Consider the following 25,621-nt stretch of genomic DNA (forward strand, 5'->3'; position numbering starts at 1 on the left):
AGCTGAAATTACCGAAAATACTTTAGCGTAAAGAGCGAGGTATTAGAAGGAGGTGAGCCCCTCATATGGGTAATAATTTCTGTTTGTTTTAAGTTTTATTGCTGTTCCTTACTTCCAGCTGAAAAAACTTTTTCACTTTTATTTTTTAATTGTTTTTTTTTAAATAATGCTAGTAAATCCTGCTCTCCCTTCATGGAAATTTTCTTCTCCCATTACAAATTCTCGAAGGAAAGTTCCCCCAGCATATCCCCCTCTTCTCAACCCCTCCCCCCAACCAAAAAAATCCTCCTGAAAACGCCTGTATACTTCCCAATAACCAATACTATATGTAAGCACAGGTCAAAGTTTGTAACTTGTTGCCCCTCCCACGGGGACTGTGGGGGAGTAAGTCGTCCCCAAAGACATACTTATAAGGTTTTTCGACTACGCTGAATAAAATGGCTATCTCAGAATTTTGATCCGTTGACTTTGGGAAAATAATTAGCGTGGGAGGGGGCCTAGGTGCCCTCCATTTTTTTTGGTCACTTAAAAAGGGCACTAGAACTTTTCATTTCCGTTAGAATGAGCCCTCTTGCAACATTCTAGGACAACTGGGTCGATACGATCACCCCTGGGAAAAAAAAAAACAAAAAAAAAAACAAAAAACAAAAAAACAAATAAACACGCATCCGTGATCTGCCTTCTGGCAAAAAATGCAAAATTCCACATTTTTGTAGATAGGAGCTCGAAACTTCTACAATAGGGTTCTCTGATACGCTGAATCTGATGGTGTGATTTTCGTTAAGATTCTATGACTTTTAGGGGGTGTTTCCCCCTATTTTCTAAAATAACGCAAATTTTCTCAGGCTCGTAACTTTTGATGGGTAAGACTAAACTTGATGAAACTTATATATTTAAAACCAGCATTAAAATGCGATTCTTTTGATATAGCTATTGGTATCAAAATTCCATTTTTTAGAGTTTTGGTTACTATTGAGCCGGGTCGCTCCTTACTACAGTTCGTTACCACGAACTGTTTGATAAGTATTTTTACATGAGAACAAATAGCTTGGTACTAATTTGGCGGCTGACCACTTCTAAAGGAAAAATTAAAGTGGTACAAATAAATTCACTACTTTATGCTGTTTCCAGATATCGTAGTCACTTTTTTCACATTACAGCCCCCCTCTACCTTTCCTGATGATCCCAGATATAGTCCTAAATAATATATTTCATTGTTGTTTATCATCTCGTGATGCGTAAGTCGTGATACTAAAATGTATAGAAAGTGCAGAATTTTCCGAATCCAGAAAAGGTAAGGCGCATTGCTAGCAGCAAACCTTCTGTTCAACCCTCTTCTCTAGAATTTTTTTTTTCGGGAATCCTTTGATTGAGAAGTTCAAGGATGGTACGTCACTTGGTATATTGGAGCTTGAGCAGCGTCTTTTACTTTCACACGAAAAAATTCGGCTATGAAATTCAGTTTCTTTTGTTTTGTCTTAATCGTTGTTCATTTGATTTGTCCAACTATGTTTTAGGTTCTTGTATGATTTACCCCCTGAAGCTCAAAAAGTGAAGTTAGGTTAATCCTAATAAAATATACCTAAATATGATAAAAATATAATACTCTGGAAACAAATTGGAGCTATATATTTGAACATTAGGCGAGGGGCTAAAGTACACCGGGTCTGCATGCAATATGTGTTAGCTACAATTGTATGAACTAAAGAGTGTTTTCTGACTTCACACTCTCAAAATACTTTTAGCCCCCCTCCCTAATGTGAAAATATATAACTCAAATTAAATATTTCCCATCTATTCGAAAGAAACCAGTTTATACTGCGTCAATGTATGAACAACTTGAGCTGCAGGGGGTATATCATACTAGTACCCTGTTTGCTTTCAATACAAATTAATTTTTGGGTCTAAATAACATGACCTCGGTTTCCAACTCCTCTCTCTTTGCCTTGGAGTAAAGCGTATTTCCAAATGTTAGCATTGTTGTAGAAGTGAGTTATTTAGTCAAGTACACAGGGGTGTAGAGAACCAGGCCCCTATCAAACCTCGTGAAATCAGATGTGATTTAAATTTTAATTTAAATTTACGTTATTTTAAATTGTAATTTCTAGAGTCTAATATGTTTTTGTGGATGCTTTTATGTCTTATGTACAACTTTTACTTTTTTTCTGAATTTTTAATACGTCTCCTAGTAACTTTGAAAGAGCGCTACTTTAGAAAAGAAGTGGGATGATATAAAGCTGCAGTATAGAACTACATTTTCCGTCCGCAATCCGTATGTTTTTTTTTTGTGAAATACTATTTTGTATACGTATTTTTCATTAACTTGTCAGGCGTAAGAGTAATATAATTTGTGCTGTAAATTTATTCTGTCAAATTTGCCGAATCTAACAATTTTTCAATGTTATTGACGGAAAATGTCCCTTGTGTTACCCAGCTTGGTTTCTCTGATGTCCAGGACATCAGAGAAAATTAGGACCAATCTTTTGTAAATTCCAACATTTTTTTTTCCTGAGACATGGATGCTCAGATCTTCTACAAGGGGAGTTCTTTCATACTGAACCTGGAATCGAGGCGAAATTAAACACAATCTTATATATATATATATATATATATATATAAAAATTGAATTCACTCAGTCGAGGAAAAGGCACTTGTGCATTATACCACCAACACCCAAAGGCTTCGTTTAAGTTGTACCTTATTCTCTGACGCTCAATCTTAATAAAATATCACAAAATGTGATGATAATATAATACTTGGGAAACAAATTTGGGCTATATACTTGTAAATTAGGGGGGGGGTCAAAGTACAGCGATTCTGCACGCTTAATGCGTTAGGTACAATTATTTACCATATTATGAAGCAAGAATTGTTTTCTAACTACACAATGTCCAAACACTTCACCCTGACCCCAACCCTTAATGTGCAAATATATAGCCCAAATTATTTTGGGCCAAATTTCCCATTTATTCTATAATTTCTCTTTGCCTTATCTCATGTTAAGCTGAAAGAAACTAACAGAAGATCCCGGTTCCATAATACGGCAATAGATGAAAACTTGAGTGTTGGCGGTATAATACATAAGTGTTGAGGAAAATCGTACTTTGTGACATAAAATATTTGAATTTCCAAGAATCAGATATTCAAAACTTTCCGATTCAAATATTCAAAATTTGAAGACACGAGGAGATGTAGTAAAGATTAAAGATCGGATCCTTGGAGTATATTACGTATAAATACATTCCTTCCATTACATTCTACAGTATTTTAAACCCTACTTAAATATTTTGTAGAGATGATGAAGAATTTACAAGACTGAGATAAGCGACCAACTCGTCTTTATTTTCTAACCAGTTTAACATGCAGAGATTGCGTGATGAAATTGCCGTGAAAACAAAGTAGCATGCCTTTTTACGGACAGCCAAAAAATAGTGCAGTTGCTAATCGAAAAGGCCACCGAGTCGATCATCCGAGCGACGCGTGGATGCAATAAAATGTCATTCACAATGGAAATCCGGTTCCCTAATGCGGGACTCTCCCGCTCTATATCTTGATGCTATAATTTTAGAAAAAGAGGGAAATTTGAATAATCATGATAATAAGCGTGACTTCAGTTTTTCATTACTTAGCAACAATGCGTTGTTTTATTGTTTTTCATTTGAAGACCGTAACAATAAATTGTCAATTGAATACATCGTTCGATACTGTATTGTTCATATTCATTAAATTAGTATGTCCATATTTAAAAGTCGAGGGCTGGATCATCCTCCTCCCTCCTAAATTTGTAAAACACGGAGAAATCATATTTTACCCTGATGGTTACTCGGGTACTCTCGGTCGGTTCCAATTTCTTTCATATATATTTATTTTTTGTTCAATTCTGTTGCTGTGTGAAAAATAAGACAATTCAAACACCACTTCACATTTGAACTGTCATATCATTTGACAGTTTCAATGATTAAAGGTTGCTCGAGTTCATGCTGACTAACTTAAAATAATTTCTAACAGAGAATGCCAACAAGTATTTTTTGAAGGGGAAGCAGGGGCACAAATTCATGAAAATAATGGAGGAGGCTTTGGACAAGGAGGCTATGGTATTTTCATCGAAAATACTAAAAGCAAGCATTTTTTCAAGATATACGTGGAGGCAATTGTTTTTTTTTCTTCTAATTTTTCAGTACAAATTCCAGAAAAGGCATTTTCAAAAATTTAGGCCGTGGTAACGAACTGTAGTAAGTTTTTATCCCACGAACTGTAGGATTTTTATGCTGGTTTTAAATATATACATTCCATCAAGATCAATTATACCCATCAAAAGTTACGAGCCTGAGAAAATTTGCCTCATTTTAGAAAATGTACTTACTTACTTACTTGTACTTGTTTCAGGACACAAGCTCTTCAGCTCTCCCTGGCGCTATGATCTGGCAGACGGTTGAGTGCCAAGCCGCTCGGTCGTGTGTGTGTGGTGCACATATTTCAAGCCACTGCTTGTCCCATCTTCGGCCGTGTCGTCGGAAACCACCAATCGGCTCTAGGTCCGCCTTGAGTGTGTTAAGCCAGGTCTTGACTTGTCCACCTCGCTTCTTCTTCCAGTGTGCGAGGGGTTTGCAGTATAGCGCCTTTTTAGTGAGGGTGTCATCTGACCTCCAACAAACATGGCCAAACCAAGTTAGGCGGCGTTTTTTTATTAGGGCTTCAATGTCATGTTTCTGGTGGCATCGTCTACGAATTTCGACGTTGCTAATTCTGTCTCGGAGGGAGACACCGAGGATTTGTCTCAGGCAGGAGTGGTCGAATACTTTGAGACCATGAACATCCGCTGCTTTCAGGGGCCACGTCTCGCATCCGTAAAGGAGTACGGAGCGGACGGTTGCTTCAAAGATCTGGATTTTTGTTTTTAGTAGGACGTCTCTTTGTCTCCACAGGTTCTTCCTAAGTTGAGCAAAGACTATCGATGCTGATGATATTCTGCTCTGGACTTCCGTACTGCAGCCGCCGGAAATGTCGATGAGGGATCCCAGGTACTTGAACTGGTCAACGACCTCTAAACGGGAGTTGTCGATAGAGATGCCCCTTGTGAGTACATCCTCAGAATTTGTCAGAATTTTGGTTTTATCCTTACTGATCTTCAGCCCAACCAAATCTGCAGTAGCAGCAACATTACACAGCATGGCTTGCGCATGATCTATATCGTTTTCTAGCAAGGCAATGTCATCCGCGTAGTCAAGGTCTTTGATGGAGAAGTCAGGGCTTACTTCAACGCCTCTGGCAGATTGCATGGCGCGCTTCATGATCCAATCGATAACAAAGTTGAAGAGGATGGGGGACAGGATGCAGCCCTGTCTCACCCCGAAATCGATGTCGAAGAGGGAGGACAGCTCTCCATCAGCTTGTATACAGGCACGAACGTGTTGGTAGTATGCCTGAATAAGGCGTATCAGCTTATCAGGGACGCCGTCCTCTTGCATCGCAGCCCATATGCCATCTCTAACGATCGAGTCAAAGGCCGTTATAAAATCTATGAAGACGGCTATAGTAATCTGATTGTGTTTCATGCGGTGTTCGAGAATTTGCCGGATTGTAAAGAGCTGATCAATGCAGCCCATTCCTGGCCGAAAGCCCGCCTGGTTTGGGCGTGTGGTCGTGTTTCTGATTGAGCTGAAGCGGTTGAGTAAAATCATGGCAAATATTTTGGCAGCGATGCTTATGAGCGATATCCCCCGGTAATTCTTGCATTCAGCTTTATCCCCTTTTTTATACAGGGGGATGATAATTGAAACTTTCCAATCGTCTGGGAGAACCTCCTGTACCCAAATTTTCTTGAGCAGTTTTTCTAGGTTCTGTGCAAGAAGCCTGGGGCTTGCCTTGTAGATTTCTGCTGGTATGGCGTCAATTCCCGGCGCTTTATGATTCTTCAGCTTCTTTATTGCTGCCAGGATTTCCTCTTCGTCAGGGGGCTCTATTTTGACTCCTGCGTATTGGTTAATGAGCGTTGATGAAGGAGGTGGGGGAGGTTGGGTCACTTGAAGATTTGGAGCAGGTGATGAAGGGTCAACTTGGGGATTTAGGAGTTTCTGGAAATGGCGCTTCCAACGGTCAACGACTTCGTCACGACTCGTTAGGATGTTACCGTGTTCGTCTCTTACAGAGGCCGAGTTCTTCGACCTCTTCCCAGTGGACTCTTTAAGCAGCTGATACAGTTTCCTAGTATCAGACAGGCTAGCTGCTTTTTGCATCTCCACCGCCATATTCTCCCAGTACTTCCTTCTGTCTTTTCTGCCCGACTGGTGACATAGCTTGCGTAGCTGTTTGAATTCAGCTGAGTGGCGTGATGGTAACAGACTTTTCTTCGTTGCAAGTCGGATGGTCTCTTCGGACATCCACCGTCTTCGCTTTCGCTTCACTCTTCCAAGAGTTTCGAGAGCTACCTCCTGTAGTGTATTTCGGAACTTCTGCCAATCTTCGTTAACCGACGACCCGCTCGAGTTCCCGTCCTCAGGAGACTCATTTGAGTGTTCAGGCTCGAGGGCGGTGAAACGATTTGAAAGTTGAACACGGAATTGTTCTACTACTGTCGGGTCCTTAAGACGGGCAACGTCAAATCTTTTTGGGGGTTCCTTCCGTTTACGAGCCACTAGCCTGATCTTCACAGACATTTTGACCAAGGTATGATCCGACCCGCCCTTGGAACCTGTGTCAGGTCCTCTGTAGGCTCTGCAGTTCTGGATCGAGCTTCTCCAACGTGACGACACGAGTAGGTAGTCCAGCTGGGAAGATGTCCTTCCATCTCTGGATCTCCAGGTTATGACGTGTGAGGGCTTGTGTCTGAAAAGGGTTTCTGAAAATTTTAGAAAATAGGGGTAAACATCCCCTAAAAGTCATAGAACGACTTTTCACACCATCGCATTCAGTGTATCAGAGAACCCTGGAGTGAAAATTTCAAGCTCCTAGCTACAAAAATGTAGAATTTCGTAGTTTTTGCCAGAAGACAGATCACGGGTGCGTGTTTATTTGTTTTTTTGTTGTTGTTTTTTCCCAGGGATCATCATATTAACCAAGTGGTCCTAGAATGTCGCAAGAGGGCTCATTCCAAGGGAAATGAAAAGTTATAGTGCCCCTTTTAAGTGACCAAAAATTGGAGGGCACCTAGGCCCCCTCCCACGCTCATTTTTTCCCCAAAGTCAACGGATCAAAATTTTGAGATAGCCATTTTGTTCAGCATAGTCGAAAAAATAATAGGTATGTCTTTGGGGCTGACTTACTCCCCCACAGTCCCCGGGGGAGGGGCTGCAATTTATAAACTTTGACCAGCGTTTACATATAGTAATGGTTATTTGGAAGTGTGCAGACCTTTTCAGGGGGATTCTTTGGTTTGGGAGGGGGGTTCGAGGGGAGGGGGCTACGTAGGAGGATCTTCTCTGGGGGGAATTTGTCATGAGAGAAGAGAAATTCCATGAAGGGGGCGCAGGATTTTCTAGAAAAAAATTGAAAAAATAAATATGAAAAAGTTTTTTCAACTGAAAGAAAGGACCAGCATTAAAACTTAAAACGAACATAGACTATTACGTATATGGGGGGGGGACTCATCTCTTCCTAAATACCTCGCTCTTTACGCTAAAGTATTTTTAGTAATTTTAACTATTTATTTTATAGCCGTTGTGATTCAGGGGTCAATCTTAAAGAATTGGGACAAAATTAAAGATTTAGTGTAAAGAGCAAGGTATTAACGAGGGGGCAAATCCCCTCATATACATAATACAAATCTACGAATATAGAAGTTCGTTACGTAAGTTAATTTGTAATTTACGAATATTTTTTACTAATAAAAACGTTCGTTAAAAATTAAAAATTTTAGTTGCCTTTTTAAGTAACCGAAACATTAGAGGACAACTAGGCATCCTCCCCCACACTTTTTCTCAAAATCGTCTGATCAAAACGAAGAGAAAGCCATTTAGCAAAAATTAATACGCATATTTCGTTTTATCTATTCACTCGCGGAGAGCCAAAATCAAACATGCATTAATTCAAAAACGTTCAGAAATTGAATGAAAAAACAATTTTTTTAACTGAAAGTAAGGAGCGACATTAAAACTTAAAACGAACAGAAATTACTCCGTGAATGAAAGGGGCTGTTCCCTCCTCTATGTCCCGCTCTTTACGCTAAAGTTATTTACTGTTTTATAAAGTAGAATTGAGAGAAAGAGTCAAACTTTAGCGTATAGAGCGGGACGTTGAGGAGGGAACAGCCCCTTTCATACACGGAGTAGTTTCTGTTCGTTTTAAGTTTTAGTTTCGCTCCTTACTGTCAGTTAAAAAACTTTTTTCTTTTATTTAATTCATTCACAGAGGCTGCAAACCATCATAACATTCTTCATGAGAAGGGAGCAAACGGTTAAAAAAAACTGTTAAATTTAAGGCAAAAGATATCTGCAGTCAAAGTGTTGGAGTGATTTTGTCTATTATACAAGGTCCAAAAATGTGATTGAAGGAGAAATGTCTCCCTTGTACGTGTCACCCATCTTTGTTTCGCCGGTGCACAGATATGGCTCTTGCGACCCTGAATCTGCTTCAGGCTGCTAAAAAAGGTAGGGTTCGGGGGCGTCGTTTGGGGGGAGCAATCCCCACCAATAACGTGGAGAAAAATTATTATATTTCCCATTTCCCTTCACCTTCCGGATATGAACTCCTCTTGACCCCCCCCCTCCAATAAAAATCCTGGAGATTCGTCCCTGGTAAGGTTTGTATTTACGAACTATTCAGGCAGCTAAGAAATAAACTTACCTCTATAGTCGAAGTTTTCCGTTAATACAAACCTTACCCACCAAAAATTGTCTATTATTTAGAATATCAAAAATTGTTTAGCCACTGTATGTGTACAAACTCTTTCGAAACTTTTAGACAAAGGGCGTTGGGTCCTAGGTTGAAGAACCTGAAAGATATTATGGAACAGAGAGGGTTGTAAATTATAACAATTTTGGAGTAATTACTGACAAGATACAACAATTTATATTCTTAGCATTTGTCATCAGAACAGGTAAAGACGGAGGGAATAACGGGCTCTTTAGGTCATACCCCATGATATTTCCCCTAAATGCGACAATTTTTAGGATTACTTCTATAATTTCCTATATTTTCCGCACATATTTATTGTTTCCAAAATTTCTCCCCACTCTCCAGAAAAGGCTCTGCTTACATACCTAATTTGTAATGACATAATATTGCAAAATTATTATACATCCATGCTTGATGCTCTAGTAGGTACACTAGGGAGCGGCGAGTGAGTGACCCTTTCGTCAAGACATATACTTGCAAACTGATTTTACTTAACATTTTTATTTAACTTATAGTGATAGGATTTATAAAAGATTTTTTGTGTGCGTGCCTTATTTCATCTTCCATTGCAACCAATTACGATTTCCGGTATTTGCAGTTTTCTCTGATCTGGTACGTGACACAATCATGCATCCAACTGCAAAATTTCCTGAGAAATTATCTCTAATTGTCAAAAAATTCGAATAAATCAAAGACCAAATAGCCTGAAATTTAATTTTGTTGCATAGCAGGTTGAAGAGGAAGTGTTTTTTTTTTCCTTTGAATGTCTATCAATGTCAAAGAACAAAACAAATAATTTTTTTCTAAGAAAAGACGAAAAAATATATTTTTAGACTCCCTGGCATCCAAATAAAAATGAAGAAAGGGAAAATACATTTTTTTTTCAAGAAGCTACGCATCAAGTTTGCGTTTCTCAAATGCAATTTTTTTTTAATAAGATTAATCCGTTCACATTGTTAGTTATTTACCTAATCCTCAGCAAAAAGAATAAAGTTTGAAGTCTCTAAATTTAGTGGAAATTTCCTTAACCAGTTCTAAGACTACCAAGGCAACTAAAAGTGGGAGGGGCTTAAGAGCTTACCCACTGACTTCTCATCACTTGGTGCTCGTCTAAGAACGCTAAGTGTGCCGCATAGTTCCGCTACACTTGGCAGAGTTCCCCCACTCTTGGCACGCACCATATGGTGTACATAATTTCTGAGAGTGAGTGACCCTTCGGTTTTTGTGCAATTTCAAGATTCGCATGCATGTACCATGTAGAATGAAAGTATGCCACGCGTGGTGCGAAAAGTCATGTCAGAAGTGGTGGTCGGCGTACCCCCCCCCCCCCCTATAAGAAAAGGACTAGAGCTCTCAATTTCTGATCTATTGAGCATCTTACGTAGTTTCTGCGAACATGAGGGGGAGATGTGGATGAGGCAGCCCCCTCGTATACGGAATTAATTCCGCTCATTTTGGGGTTTAATTTTACCCTTTACTTTCATAATAACTGCGTAGACTCGAAATATACCCAGAAATCATAAGGGAGTAGATACCAATTTCACATTTTTGATGAGTTTTTTAAAGCTTCTTTTGTAAACACACACACACCACCACCACATACCCCCCCCCCCCCCGATATGGGATGCTTTGACTTTAAAATGCGCACTTTGAGGTATTTCTCTCCCTCCCAAACTACAAAACAAGAGAACCCCATTGTAGAATTTAAGTTCAGTTTTAAGTTTTGTAATTTGTCCATTGCTTATAGATAGTATTTGTTATTGGGAAATTAACAGACATTTTTCAAGGAAATTTTCTGTAGGGAGCGGCAGAAGTCTACCGCATGTAATGGAACTAGTGGTAGTTCAAAACACACACCAGGTGGTGGAGACTGGGAGACTCCTCGGTTCAGATAAACACTTAAAACTTATTTTGTTTGACATCTTGTGATAGGATTTCAGACTAAATTTATGCTACTGCCTTTTTCACCAAACATTCGTAAAAATTCACAATATCCGCTGTTTGCATCAGGCCTTGACTTACCGTTTAGTATAATCATACATCAAACTGCGAAATCCGCTGAAATAAGTTTGAATAGTCTATGAACTAGATTCAATCAAAAACTGGATAGCATGAAACTTTATGCATGTTTGAGTTTTTTTTTTTTTTTTTTAATAAGTCATGACAATCGTCACGCCTACTCTTTTACAAACTGTATTGAACTTTACAGTTCAATATTGAACATTTACGCAAAATAGGCACACCTGGTCTCTTAGATATGTATATCGAGTAACCCCCTTGGGGCATAGTTAAATGGAAGTCGGACTCAGTAAAACGGTTAGTAAAACTTATCCAGACTTCTGAATAGGGTATAAGATAAGATTTATTCATCACGAAACACGCAGACAATATTACATTTTGCTATTTCCTCAAAAGGCTCTTTGGCCTGTAAAGAAGGGGGGAAATAAACGAGTCACTTACTCAGAAAAGAAAAGAAAAAAAAATAATCACTTACTCACAGAGAGAAGAGCAAAAAGGAGAAGAAAAGAAAAAATTAATAAAATAAAAACTATAGAAAACAAAACTAAATAGACTAATAGACTGAACAGACTAAATTAATTAAGTAGATCAGTAGATAAAATAAACTTCAATGAAATAATAATAAATATATATACATATACATATATACATATTCATATATATATATATATATATATATATATATATATATATATATATATATATATATATATATATATATATATATATATGTATATGTATATATATATACATATAAAAATGGATAAAATAACTTCTAAGAAGCCAAAGAATTATTAATGATTTTTTCTTTGAACAAACCGAATGAGTGGCACCTTCGAGCTGATTCGGGCAACTTATTCCATACAATATAACTCGCAATTAAAGGATTAAAATCTGACCTTACACAAGAAGTAAAAGGAACTTGAATATGATTGTTGGTGTTGTGAAGAATATAACTATTCTGATCAGAGGTGAAAGATGGCGGAACACATAGGGGATGGAAGAGGTCATCATGAAGCCGAGAAAAAAGTAAAACATGCACACGAAAGAATATACAGTGACTTGAGATCAAGTAATGGGATAACTCTTGAACGGTTGGTTTCCTTAATGAGGTTTCCAGCTTTATTTTAAACCTTAAAAAGTGAATTTCACATTTTTAATAATTTTTTTTACCAAACCGAATGAGTGGCACCTTCGAGCTGATTCGGGCAACTTATTCAATACAATATGATTCGCTATTAAAGGATTAAAATCTGAGCTCACACAAGGAGTAAAAGGAACTTGAATATGATTTTTGGTGTTGTGAAGATTATAATTATTCTGATCAGAGGTGAAAGATGGTAGAACACTTAGGGGACGGGGGAGGTCACCATGAAGCTGAGAAAAAGTAAAACATTCACATGAAAGAATATACAGTGACTTAAGATCAAGTAACGGGATAACTCTTGAACGGTTAGTTTCCTTAATGAGGTTTCCAGCTTTATTTTAAACCTTAAAAAATAAATTTCACATTCATAACAAAAAAATAAAAAATGAACCAGCTATTTGAAAAATAGAAGCAACTATGAAACACATCTTGAAATTTTGAGGGGGGTCATAGGGTCTTATACCTATTCTCAGGGTAATGTGAATGAACCTTTAAAACTTAAACCAGGAAGATTTGTGATCTCCTCTTTGCAATCAAAAATGACACAACACTTTATTTTAGTGTGGGGGGGGGGGCAAATCTCATTTCGATGGAAGTTTCAAATTCAAAACTAAAAAGAGGAACCAGCTATTTGAAAAATAGAAGAAACTATGAAACACATCTTGAAATTTTGAGGGGAGGGGGTCATGGGCTTTCGTACCTTTTCTAAGAATGAACTTTTACGTAAATGAGGGAAGCTCCGGGAAGATCTATGATCTCCCCTAAATCTTTGAGAAGTACCTCAAAAATCAACATCTTCCAATGAACTTTATTTTAGTGGGGGGGGGGGTAAATTTCATTCCAACGGAAGTTCCAAATTCAGAACTAAAAAAATGAACCAGTTATTTGAAAAATAGAATTAAGAAACACATTTTGAAATTTTGATGAGGGTCATAGGGTCTCATACCATTTTACAGGGTAATGAGAATGAACTTTTCCGTAATTAAAGAATGTCACGAAATAGTCCGCATAAAGACGATTCTGAGGGGAATCAAAACTGCAAACGATCCGACCGGTTGGCCAGAAACCTGTTTTGTAATTCATGCTGTACCAAACTTTCGCTCTGGGTTGTAAAATACACAGCAATTTTCATACTTATTAAATCATTTACTACAAATTTTCGGGTTTTGCGATGCGCAAAATATTTTGTAGTTGACCTCATTTGACTCTGTGTGAACCCAGGATTTGTAAATTGTAAATTCAAAACTATTTTGTAATTTTTTGTAAATTTAAGTATTTTGTATTTATTTAGTATTTTCAGTATATTTTAAGTATATTAAAATAATTATTAATATATAAGTATATTAAGTATATTAAGTATTAAACAATTATTAAGATATTATTATTAAGTATTAAAAAATTAAATATTAACATTAAAATTAAGTATGCATAAATATATTAAGTATTTCAAGTATTTTGTATTTATTTAGCTATTTATTTTGTAAATTTATATTGTAAATTGTAAACATAATTTGTAAATTGTAAATTATTGTAATTATAAATTACAATAAGAATTGTAAATTCCCAGCAATTTGTAAATTCAATTTAATAATTTACAGCAAAATCCCTTTCATTAAGACTAAGTATTGTGGCTGCATAGGCATTCTGAAGGACAGAAACTGAGTAAACACAGACATTTAAATTAATTGACCCATCCTGAGTTGGTCTTTTCTTTGGTCAACACATGTGAAAGTTTCCTTTATGTCATCTGTTCATTTTATGCATATTGGTCACTCGTCTGGAGCATTTTTGAAAAGTGGTATGAGAACCCTGATCGTCCGGTTTAACGAGATGGTTGCATTGGCGATATTACGCAATAATCTCTTATTATCTTAATTATTTAACTAAAATTGCTTCTTCTTTTACATCACCCTACGATCTAAGAGTTTACACCAGTCTAAAATACATCACACAACAAAAATATTATACATACATATATATATATATATATATATATATATATATATATATATATATATATATATATATAATATATATATATATATATATATATATATATATATATATATATATATATATATATATATATATATATATATATATATATATATATACATATATATATAAAACATATATAAAAATTTGGCTTACCGTTTGATGTGTAACATAACTCATAAGATTGATTTTATCTTTCTCAATGCCTCTCTTATATCCAACTTCACTTGTCATCCGAGTTTTAGATGCTAACTGAGGTGAAAAATGCATGTTCCTGCTGCAAGTTCCTTATACATTTTACCCAAGGCCTTCCCTATGTAAAGTACTAGGCCTGAAATGTCCAAAATCAACTGGAGTTTCTCCTTATAACGGAAACCCTTTATCTTTCTGTGGAAACCTTTTTCGATAGTTTCTTTAGGGTGACTTTCTTCCAGTTTGTAATTGTTCTAGTTTTATCGTGATAATTGTTGGAAAATTTCTATGGTTTTTTCAGTTTTCTCATTAAGATCTGAGATTTTGGGCTGCAGTTGGAATTTTAAGGCAAAACTTGAATGTTAAATTTAAATTTTCGACCATCTGTGGTTTCGTTTGTAATTATTTAGACTATGTTTTAACTAAAAACGGGTGATAACTGAGGATTTTAAGTGAAACAAATTGAAAATCTGTATAATATTTTTGTCTTCTGTAGAGCTGAAGCGATCTCGAACCTCATCCTACGCTTACTCTTGGATATATACGTACTTTCTTCCATTATTCTACTAAAAAAATTTGATAATAATGTTTTGTTTCATTGTATGTAACTGCTTGTTTTTTACAGCAATTTATCCTGCTTAGAACCTTTAAAAATTGGACCTGATATACCTCTAATCAACCATTTAGGCTGCCTAAGTTTTATCACTAGCCTTTTGAAAGAATCAACAGTCGGGTTTTCACGGACAGCCTTCCTCGGGAGGTCATTCCAAATGGAGGTATAGCGTCTTACAAAGCTATTCAGTGTCTGATTGCAGGGAATCCGACCCGTGTTTTTGCCGGTTTGCCGCACTGGCTTAGCAACTGACTGTACAATATCAAACAGTTCGTGGTAACGAACTGTAGTAAGGAGCGACCCGGCTCAATAGTAAACGAAACTCTAAAAAACGGAACTTTGATGCTAAAATACATCAAAAGAATCAGATTTTCATGCTGATTTTAAATATATAAGTTTCATCAAATTTAGTCTTTGTCATCAAAAGTTACGAGCCTGAAATATTTGCCTTATTTTAGAAAATAGGGGAAAACACCCCCTAAAAGTCACAGAATCGTATCGAAAATCACACCATCGCATTCGGCGTATCAGAGAACCCTATTGCAAAATTTTCAAGCTCTTATCTACAAAAATGTGGAATTACGTATTTTTTGCCAGAAGACGAATCACGGGTGCGTGTTTATTTGTTTTTTTTCCAGGGGTCATCGTATCGACCAAGTGGTCCTAGAATGTCGCAAGAGGGCTCATTCTAACGGAAATGAAGAGTTCTAGTGCCCTTTTTAAGTTACCAAAAAAATTTTAGGGCACATAGGCCCCCTCCCACGCTCATTTTTTCTCCAAAGTCAACAGATCAAATTTTGAGATAGCCATTTTGTCCCGCATAGTCAAAAACCATAATAACTATGTCTTTGGGAATGACTTACTCCCCCAAAGTCCCTGGGGGAGGGGCTGAAAGTTACAAACTTCGACCAGTGTTTACATATAATAATGGTTATTGGGAAGTGTACAGTCGTTTTCAGGGGATTTTTTTTGGTATTGGGGGTGGGGTTGAGGGGAGGGGGCTATGTGGGAGGATCTTTCTTTAGAGAAATACGTCATGGGGGAACAGAAATTCAATGAAAAGGGCACAGGATTTTCTAAAATTACTATAAAAAAACAATGAATTGATTATCCAGTCTCAGAGTGTTCAATGAACAAGCTAATTTTGAACAAGAAAAAATGGTAGAGCATTTTATAAGAAAATTTGAATTATACAATGGAGTTGTTCCGAGAATTGGAGATATTTGCTCGATTCTCCAAGTTTGACTCTTTGCCACAATTCTGCTTTTTAAAACAATTAAAAGCTTTAGCGTAAAGAGCGAGGGATTGCGGAGGGGACAACCCATTTCATATACGGAGTAATTTCTGTTCGTTTTAAGTTCTAATGTCGCTCCTTACTTTCAGTTAAAAAAACTGGTTTTTTTTTATGTAATACAACTTGAGACACCTCATCAGAGAGAGGGTGGTAGATATGCTAGTAGAAAACAGGCGTTGACGCCACATCAAATCTCTCTCTTGGGGCATGTAAAGGAACTCCTTTGGTGCAACGAATCGCCATCGAGAACCTATTTTGGATCATCTGAAATGGTATAAGTAAGTAAGTAAGTTTTAATGCACTAATAGCCCTAAGGCCATCACAATACAAAACAAGTAGGAAAGCTCACATTTAAATAATTTTCATTACATAGAAATAACACAAAGAGAAACACGACTCGCAAAATCTACTCCTTCACTCCATTGCCAACGTGAAAAAACGTCCCAAGTTTTTAATTCTTGCAAAACATTCATCCCCCATTACGTTCACCAGCCAGCTCTCATCAAACTCACACTTTCCATACAGTTCATCTGTATGGACTCCACACTCTCATACATATTTCCACACATCGGGCAAAAGTAAGGGCTATCTTCCCCTCTCCAGATTATATTTACGCATTAAAAGAGGTCTGAGGAAAAAATATTTTTTTAAAAAACAAATCTGTCTTTTCTCTTGATAACTTCGTCCTTGAGGAAGATGTCTTCAGACCTCTGATTTACTCAGCAGCTCATGAGTCTTTAATATATTGTAGTTGACCATCCAGGCATCAGATTATTTTATGTCCTCTGGAGACGTAATTATAGGGACAAAGAAGCTTGAATAGGATCGGCATAATCATTGATCGCTGCATGAACTCTGGCACCATCAACAAAAGGGCATAGAGCAGGAACGGCCAGCCTGTACGCTGAATATAGCCCGACGTGAATGATTTTCTGCTCCACAAGATAAATCATGTTAAAAAAAATATATAATGCTAGAAGTATAGAAAAGCAAAATAATAAAAAACTAGCGTATATTATTTTGACCCGCCATTTATTCAAAAACTGTCAAAACAATGAGACTAAATCATTATCGGTTTTAAGCACATTCTGAAACATCGCAGTAAAGCATATTTTTTTAGTATTAGTTTCAGTATTAATATAGTTTTAGTTTTAGTATTTAATATAGTTTTACTAAGTATCTAATATACCTATCTATCTAATTAATCAACTAACTAACTATTTAACTATCTTTAGTAAATATTTATCTTTACTATCTAACTATCTTTAGTAAATATCTTTAGTAATAATTAATCTAACTATCTAACTAACTAAGTATCTAATATATTTAAGTATCTAATATATCTAATATCTAATATAGTTTAACTAATATAGTTTAGTATATTTTCACAAAAACAAAATTTTCCAGCTTGAGAATTCTGGCACAGTAAGTTACAAGTGTCTTTGGTTCAATTTACACTTACAAATGATTTTTTACCGAAAATCAAATGTCAAGAAAGAAAGGCTTAACAACCCCATCAAATTGGCTCTATTTTTCTTTTTAACCGACAAAAAACTCGTAGCGCGCGATGTAGCTGGTACAATGGGATCAGCAACAAATCTGCTGATATCTTGTGCGCAATTCGTTTTTGGAGTCCTCTCAAATACACTATTTTCTCGAAGCTGAACTATTCCAAGGCGCCAAAAAAGGGAGGAACTGGAGACTACATACTTGCGACACATGTCAGATAATTAATTTAGGAAAATGCTACCTGCTAGGCCCCTTTAAAACCAAATACCAACAGGTAGCATTCACTCAGATTAATTATATGACGTGGGATTCAATTGCGGAAAGTCTGTCGTCTCTCACTTTTCGGCGCCGTATATTGATACGGCTCGTATTAAAAAACGACAAAGATTTTATCCAAATTGTTTTCCGCTTTGGGTAGAAATTTTCTGAAGAGAAAGATTGATCGGCCCGAAAGTAGAATTATCTGGTCCCTTCCTTAAACCCAGTTACGAAGCCTTCTTAACCTTTAACAGGAATTAATGTTGGAAGGGGCCTCCAAGCTCAGCACTCTTTCTCCAAAATTTCACGATTGTGCATAAGATTTTCTTAAATATTAATTCCTTTTTGTTGCTTGAAAGACTTGGACCCGCGTGTCCAGATAACATTAAGTACTGACTAGAATCTGTTCCTATGAAATTTGACTTAACTCGGCAAAAGATTTACAAAATTTGACATTTTTGATTAATTTATTTGTTTACAAATTGTGACGAAATAGTACAAATTTGAAAGTGCTACCTAAGAAAAATAAAGTAAACCCAAAATAAAGTCTTATTATAAACTGGTTAGCTTATTGGCCATATTTTTGGCCAATAAGCTAACCAGTAATTAAACTGGTAACATTCTATTGGCCATATTTTTGAAGTTTTTAAGGCCTAGACGAATTCCAAGCATTTTAATCCCTAGTCAATTTTTTTTCTGAGGCGGCAACTCGGTCAAAGACAAAGTTGTCAGTTTTGTTCGTCGCTTCTCCTAAACAAACATGAGAAGGTAGAACTTAAGGGGTTTCTCACTCAAAATTATGATTATTGCATTGTTATTCTTCGTAATTTGGCAAGTAAATAGGAAGATTTATTTGCAAAAGAACTATTATTCGAGTAGAAAATTAGAGAAGTTATTATTCGAGGAATTTTTTGGGGGGAGGGGGTTAACTCTTACACAAGATAAACCAGGAATCGCTCCTGAACAATCCGAGTGGTTAGTCCCTTGGTCTAATTTATGCACTTTCAGGTGCTCCGATTACAGCTGCACCTAGTCTTTTCCGGGGATTTTTGACTTAGGAACACAAATTTGTAAAGTATTTCAAGGGACTGCAGACAGCAAGTATATATTAAAGTAATAAGTTTCTGATTGTTGAATGGAATATTTTTTGCCCTATTTCTTATACCCCAGAACAACAGTGTAAAGTGTAGCAATATAGAATCCAAACCCGAAACAGGTTTACAATTATTTTGGAATTATAAAAAAAAAAAAATCATTGTCGGCTTAAAAATTTTATTAGATCAAAATATTCACCAGATTTTTCTTCTATCTTTTAAAATAGAAAACGCCGAAATCACTAATTTAGAAAGTCTGGCAAACTCCAAATACTGGGAGGTACAGGAAGATTCCTTGAGAGCCCGTCCTGCCTTAATGTATTTGGTTGTTTTCTAACGCTTACGAAGGAGATCCCTAATGGCATGACTGGTCAACTATAAAGTTGATAAAAAAAGCTCAAAATTCTAAAATAATTTCAGATTTCCACGTAATTCCAGGTTTGTCAATTGACACAATTCTATTTAATTTCACATGACTGAATACAAATTAGCAGTTTGCTAACAGTTACGCTATCAGGGCAAGTAGAGGGTTGGGGATGGGAGCTTCAGAATGGTGCCTTGTCGTATTATGTTAAATTATTGATTGATGACGAATAAGTTTTGTCAATATATGATGCAAGAATATCTGATTTTTTCATTTTTGTTTTCGTCATTGACATGAAACTTACAAAACATAAAAATAAGAATGTAGGGATTTCTATGAAGACAAAAGAATAAATTTGGCTATATTGATTCGTGATGCTGGAAAGTAGGCCAAAATTTGCTTTGTCTCCAATTGAATTGCAACTTAATCGACCTGTGGATTCAGCAAAACGGACATAAGTGAAGAAAATATTTTCTAAAAATTAAGTTTACACTCCCCTTCAAGTTTTGACTCCCCAAATGAGCCAAAAATTCTTATTTTCTGATTGCTTGAAGCTTTTGGTCTATGTAGACTGGAGCAAAGGAATCTTAACGAAAACAATGAAATTTGATAAAAAATTTTGGCATAAGAAATTGGATTTTGTTTCCCTTGAAGATCAGCTCAAATCTTAATGGAGATAAAGACAGGGCAGAGGGGGCTTGAAGAGACAATTTAAGAAAAAATTGAGTTGCTTTTATTTTGATATGTCCTATTTTTTCTTTTAAGACAACAGGCAAGAGCCCTGATTATAACTGACCTACACATGTCTTTCATTTAAATTTACTAACAGCTACATTAAAAAAATGAAAAGATTCTTACAATAAATGAAGATTACGAAAAACTCAACAGAATGCCAGAATTCATACAGATTTTCAAGCCTTATGATTGGGAGTCTCCTCCCTGTCTATCCTAAATCTTAAATTCAAAATGTTACAAAAAACTTCCGCACAAAACTACTGCTGTTTGACCATTTTCGTTCCTTTCATGTGTCATGTATTAGTCCCTAGTAATATCTGTTAGTTGAAAGTTTGACATATTAAATAGCTATATTTACGCATGGCTTAAATTCTAATTTTGCTTTTTATTCTTCCCGGAAGTTTTATTTGGAACACATTTAAAAATAAATTAAAACACTAAAAAGAAAACAATTCTTACATGTAAAGTAAGAGCTATGTATTATAAAATCCTTGCAATTACTATAGTAGTCCAGTCGGTTCTGGTAAATATACCACTTTACCTGGAAATAATCCCCTAAAAGGGGAGCATTGTAAATGTATAGTACTAGCACCCAGTAACAATAGATTACAAATCAACATTCGTGCATGCTGTGCTACGGCTTCCCTCTTGGAAAATGGCGATCGATCTTTTACTTTTTGATCATAAGTCTTTTTGGAAATACAAAAACCTTTAAAAAAAGTTGAAAACACAGAAAAAATGTATCTTTCAAGTATTAATAACTTTTGTTCTATCTCTAACGATTACTGAAAAAATTCAAATTTACTAATAAAAAACTTGAATTTTGTTCGAATTTCGGCACTTGAAGTGAGAAATTTAATTCAACACGCACATCAATCTTTAAGATTTGGCATTAAGGCATAGGTATTACTCAAATACAAAATATTTCTTATTTTCTATTTTTTTATGATTACTTTTGGGCAAAAAATAGAACAGTTATTAATACTTAAAACATTTTGATTATTCATCTTGTTCTACTATCTCAAATTCATCCACATCCATCTTTGGCGAGTTCAATCACGAAATTCTCGAACATTTACCACACGTTGCTGAAAGCAGCAGGCCTGTTCGTTTGCACACATTAGTCAGAACACTCTTTACAGTTGCAAGAAATAACGTGGAAGATTCTCTGGGGTGCTGGTGGAAAAGTGGATGGTATAGGTTGCAATGAATCGTCAGCCAAACCCCATCTTTAGTGACACCAATTTAAATCATTTCTCAATCTAAGTCTTGGTGGTATACACAGAGGTTGTGTTGTAAAGGAGCAGCTGATGTTGATGGTAGCGCGGTGAATTCAAAATTTGAATTCACCACGCTTTCTCTTGAACGCGAAACTTGGCTACACCTTTGTAACACTAAACTTTAAAGAATTAATTTTAAATTAATTTATTCCAATACATATATACAAAATGTAATTAGTAGTGCAATGCTGTTTTTTGATGTTTATAGAAATTATAAGTAGGTTTCGAAGTCTTGAGACGGTTTCAAAGGAATTTTAAAAAGTTTCTGCGAAATTGCGTTTTCCAGCGCTCTCATTTGATATGCCATGAACGTTCTAATGGACGAGGACGTACGAATATATAGGTGGAGCCTTTATACGAGCCATGACTATAGTAGCCAAATATTACTGAGTCGTGATTCTGCTGTATATTGTTTATATACTTTGATCCTGAGCAACAACAAATACTTTCTCAGTAACGGTTGCACGTTGGGTAGCCACTTTAGTGATCAGTACATCAGCATCATCTGTTGCTTGATGTGTTTTTTATCCATTTGAAACTAGATAGCTGGAGAACAAGGCGAAGAGAGCCTTTTTACTTTTAGATTAAATAAAATAAGTTTTTTTTAATTGCAAGCAAGGAACGACATTAAAACTTAAAACCGAACAGAAATTATTCCGTAGATGAAAACGGTTTTCCCCTCCTCAATGCCCTGCTCTTTACGCTAAAGTTTGACTCTTTCTCGCAACTCTACTTTTAAAACAGTAAAAAACTTTAGCATAAAGAGAGAGGCGTTGAGCGGGGACAGCCCCTTTCATATACGGAATTATTTCTGTTCGTTTTAATTTTTAATGTTGCTCCTTACTTGCAGTTAAAAAACTTGTTTTTTTAATCTAGTATCTGAACGTTTCTGAATTAATGCCTGTTAGTAAAAAATTAAAAACTACAAACTTTGCGTATTATTTTTGTTGGCTAAATGGCTTTCTCAAAGTTTTGATAGGACGATCTTGATAAAAAAAAGGAACGGGGGAGGAGACCTAGTTGCCCTCCAATTTTTGGTTACTTAAAAAGGCAATTAGAACTTAGAATTTTTCTTTACGAATGTTTTTATCAGTAATAGATACACGTAACTTACGAATTAACTTACGTAACGAACTTCTATATTTGTATATTTTTATTAAATATACGAGGGGATTCACCCCTTCGTCAATATTCCGCTCTTTACACTAAAGCTTGAATTTTGTCCTGACTCACAAAGGCCGTAGAATAAATAGTTGAAATTACTAAAAATACTGTAGTGTAAAGAGCAAGGTATTCTGGGGGAGACGGACTCCTTTGTATCCGCAATAATTTCTGTTCGCTTTGAGTTTCAATGCTTCTCCTTACTTCCAGTTGAATTTTTTTTATTAATTTATTTTCTCAATGTTTTTTTTCAAGAAATGTTAGAAAATCCTACACCCTCTTCATGGAAAGTCTCTTCCCTCATGATATATTCCTCCATGGAAAGATACTCCCGCGTATCCCCCTTCCTGTGACCCACCCCTTCCCCCCTTCAACGCGAGAAAGTCCCCTTGAAAACGTCTGTACACTTCCTAATAACCATTACTTATGTAAACAATGGTCAAAGTTTGTAACTTGCGGCCCATCCCCCGAGGACGGTGGGAAATTAAGTCGTCCCAAAAGATATAATTATTAGGTTTTTTCGACTATGCTGAACAAAATAGCTATATCAAAATTTTGATCCGGTGACTTTGGGAGAAAAATGAGCGTGGAAGGGGGGCTAGGTGCCCTTCAATTTTTTGGTCACTTAAAAAGGGCAATAAAACTTTTAATTTCCGTTAGAATGAGCCCTCTCGTGATATTCCAGGACCACTGGGTCGATACGATCACCCCTAGGAAAAAAACAACAAATAAACACGCATCCGTGACGTGTTATCTGGCTAAAACTACAAAATTGCACATTTTTGTAGATAGGAGCTTGAAACTTCTACAGTAGGGTTCTCTGATACGCTGAATCTGATGGTGTGATTTTTGTTAGGATTGTGTGACTTTTAAGGAATGCTTCCCCCTATTTTCTAAAATAAGGCAAATTTTCTCAGGCTTATAACTTTTGATGGGTAAGACTAAACTTGAAGAAACCTAAATAGTTAAAATCAGCATAAAAATACGATTCTTTTGATATAACTATTGGTATCAAAAATTTCAATTTCTTAGAGTTTCGGTTAGTATTGAGCCGGGTCGCTCCTTACTACAGTTCGTTACCACGAACTATTTGATTATAAAATACGATAATGATATAATTCTTTTGTTCCCATGGTCTTTTTTAGGTCGATCGCGTTGACCTAACCTTAGCTACGAAATCTCTTTTTCAGAATGGTGACAGCGAATGATCGAACTGGTGACAACTGAATTCAGAAAAAATAGTTTTTCCTTTTCTCATAGACGATTCTTCAAAAAGCGAAGTAAGTATTGGTGTCAGTTCATATTTAAAATTTTTCAGTCTTCTGGAGTGCTACGTTAGCAAATGATCCAATTAAATCATAGGCAATGGAATAGCGCTGCCTAAGTAAAGAGCGATGTGGGCGCAATGTATTATTATTTCTTTCTTTTGGACCAGGGCACTTTGTATCGAAGGAGTTCATCTAATATATATCGAAAAACTAGTGCAAATAAACTAACTGGTGATATTTCTCTACGTTTGCTGGATTTTAGAAAACTAGTGCTTTACTGAAAACACAAAACTACTAGTACTTGTAACAACTTACCGCAGCACCAAGCCGCCTCAGGCCAACACAGCTACGAACGCTCCTTCTCCATCCCAATCCGTTTAAAGCCTCTCTCTTTACACCCTCCCAGGAATTTCCTATTTCCATTAAACCTTTCTTTCTCCCATTTTCCCACCCCAAACGAGGACGACCTGCTTTCCGCTTAGACCTAGATGTTTGACTAAAAATGACAATCTTGGACATTCTGTCATCCTTCATCCGCGAAACGTGTTCTAAAGCAAGTTTGTAGTCCAAATACTATCAAGATTGGTTCACTTGGGACTTGTCTACAAAATAATAATAAAATGTCCTTTTGAGATCCAAAACGACAGTCAATCATTGGACTGAGCTCATTGTGTAGAAGCGATGCCCAATTGAACGAAAAAAATTAAGCAACAAGCTTAAAATGCTTTATTTTTAATACTGTTAAAAGTATCCTTAAATGGTTTACTTTTACTGTATCAAAGCTCCTATTTTTTTTGTGTTTTCAGTAAAGTGTTAATTTTCTATAATCCTGCAAACATAGAGAAATCCAGCCAGTTGGTTTATTTGCACTAGTTTTTTCGATATATATAAGATAGGCTGTGAAGTAATAATTTTTATTCGTTTGAAGTTTCAACTTCGCTCTTTACTTCCCCCAGAAAATCTTTATTTTTTAAATTAACTTGTAATAAGCAGCCACAAAGATTTTGTGTTATGAACTTGTGTGAAAATCGGTGAAGGCCTGCAAATCCTGCTCCGTATCCTGTTCTGAAAATAAGAGCCTTGATTTGGTAACTTCAGAGTCGTATTTTCTATTTATTTCCTTATAAGTTTGAAAGCTGAATTTTGATGTGAACTAAAAGTTATTCATTATTTTGATTCATTTGCCTCCATTAAGGGTCTGTAGGAATAAAACGCCAAAATCCCTCGGAAAATAGTTACTTTTAATGTTAATTCGAAGACACTTTAAGCATTACAAAGTAAAATCTAATTTTAACATTGTCTGGGAAAAAATTCGTCTTTAATGAAAGGCTATTTGTTGCTTTATTTTTACAAAAGGATATTTTTTTTTGGGGGGGGGATTACAAAAACTTACCCATAAAAATTTGTTTATATTCAGTTTTGTTACGTTTTTACGAGTCTGACAAAGATTTCAGGTTGGGGGTTCAAACTCCCTAACTCCCTCTTGGATACAGATATGCTTCCTTTTAATCGTAGGGCAGAGCTATTTCTTGTGACTCTAGCTCAAGTCCTTCTAAAAATTTGGTCACAACCTAAATACCTCTTCTATTAAGATCTAAAGGTAATTTCAATCAAATATCGTTCACGATCTTTCAAAATAATTCTAACTTTTGGATACATCCCTCCAATGCATCCCTCCCCTTCTCCCAGTTTTCGTGAAAAGTGAAAGACGTAGATACGTTCTGAGACCCTACTGGCTATACTTGACGTTAGAAACCAAGAAAGGAAAAAATAATGGAAATAACTGAAACTTTACAGCTACAACATTTCCCGTTTTCACAGTTGCTTGTTAAACAGGACAACTCGTCATGGGACACCTCT

The 25,621-nt window shown here is 36.0% G+C and overlaps 1 protein-coding gene across 1 annotated transcript in view; it reads left to right on the plus strand.

Annotated features, from left to right (window-relative positions):
• LOC136025393 (integrator complex subunit 6-like) overlaps window positions 1–23,789 on the plus strand; it is an 84,369-nt gene extending 60,580 nt beyond the window's left edge. Inside the window, exon 6 of the mRNA XM_065701387.1 lies at window positions 23,684–23,789. Coding sequence (XP_065557459.1) covers window positions 23,684–23,691 — 8 coding nt within the window. The 3' untranslated portion in view covers window positions 23,692–23,789. The remainder of the gene's footprint in view (window positions 1–23,683) is intronic.
• The last annotated feature ends 1,832 nt before the right edge of the window (window positions 23,790–25,621 follow it).

Source organism: Artemia franciscana, chromosome 3, assembly GCF_032884065.1.
Source record: "Artemia franciscana chromosome 3, ASM3288406v1, whole genome shotgun sequence".
NCBI lineage: Eukaryota > Metazoa > Arthropoda > Branchiopoda > Anostraca > Artemiidae > Artemia > Artemia franciscana.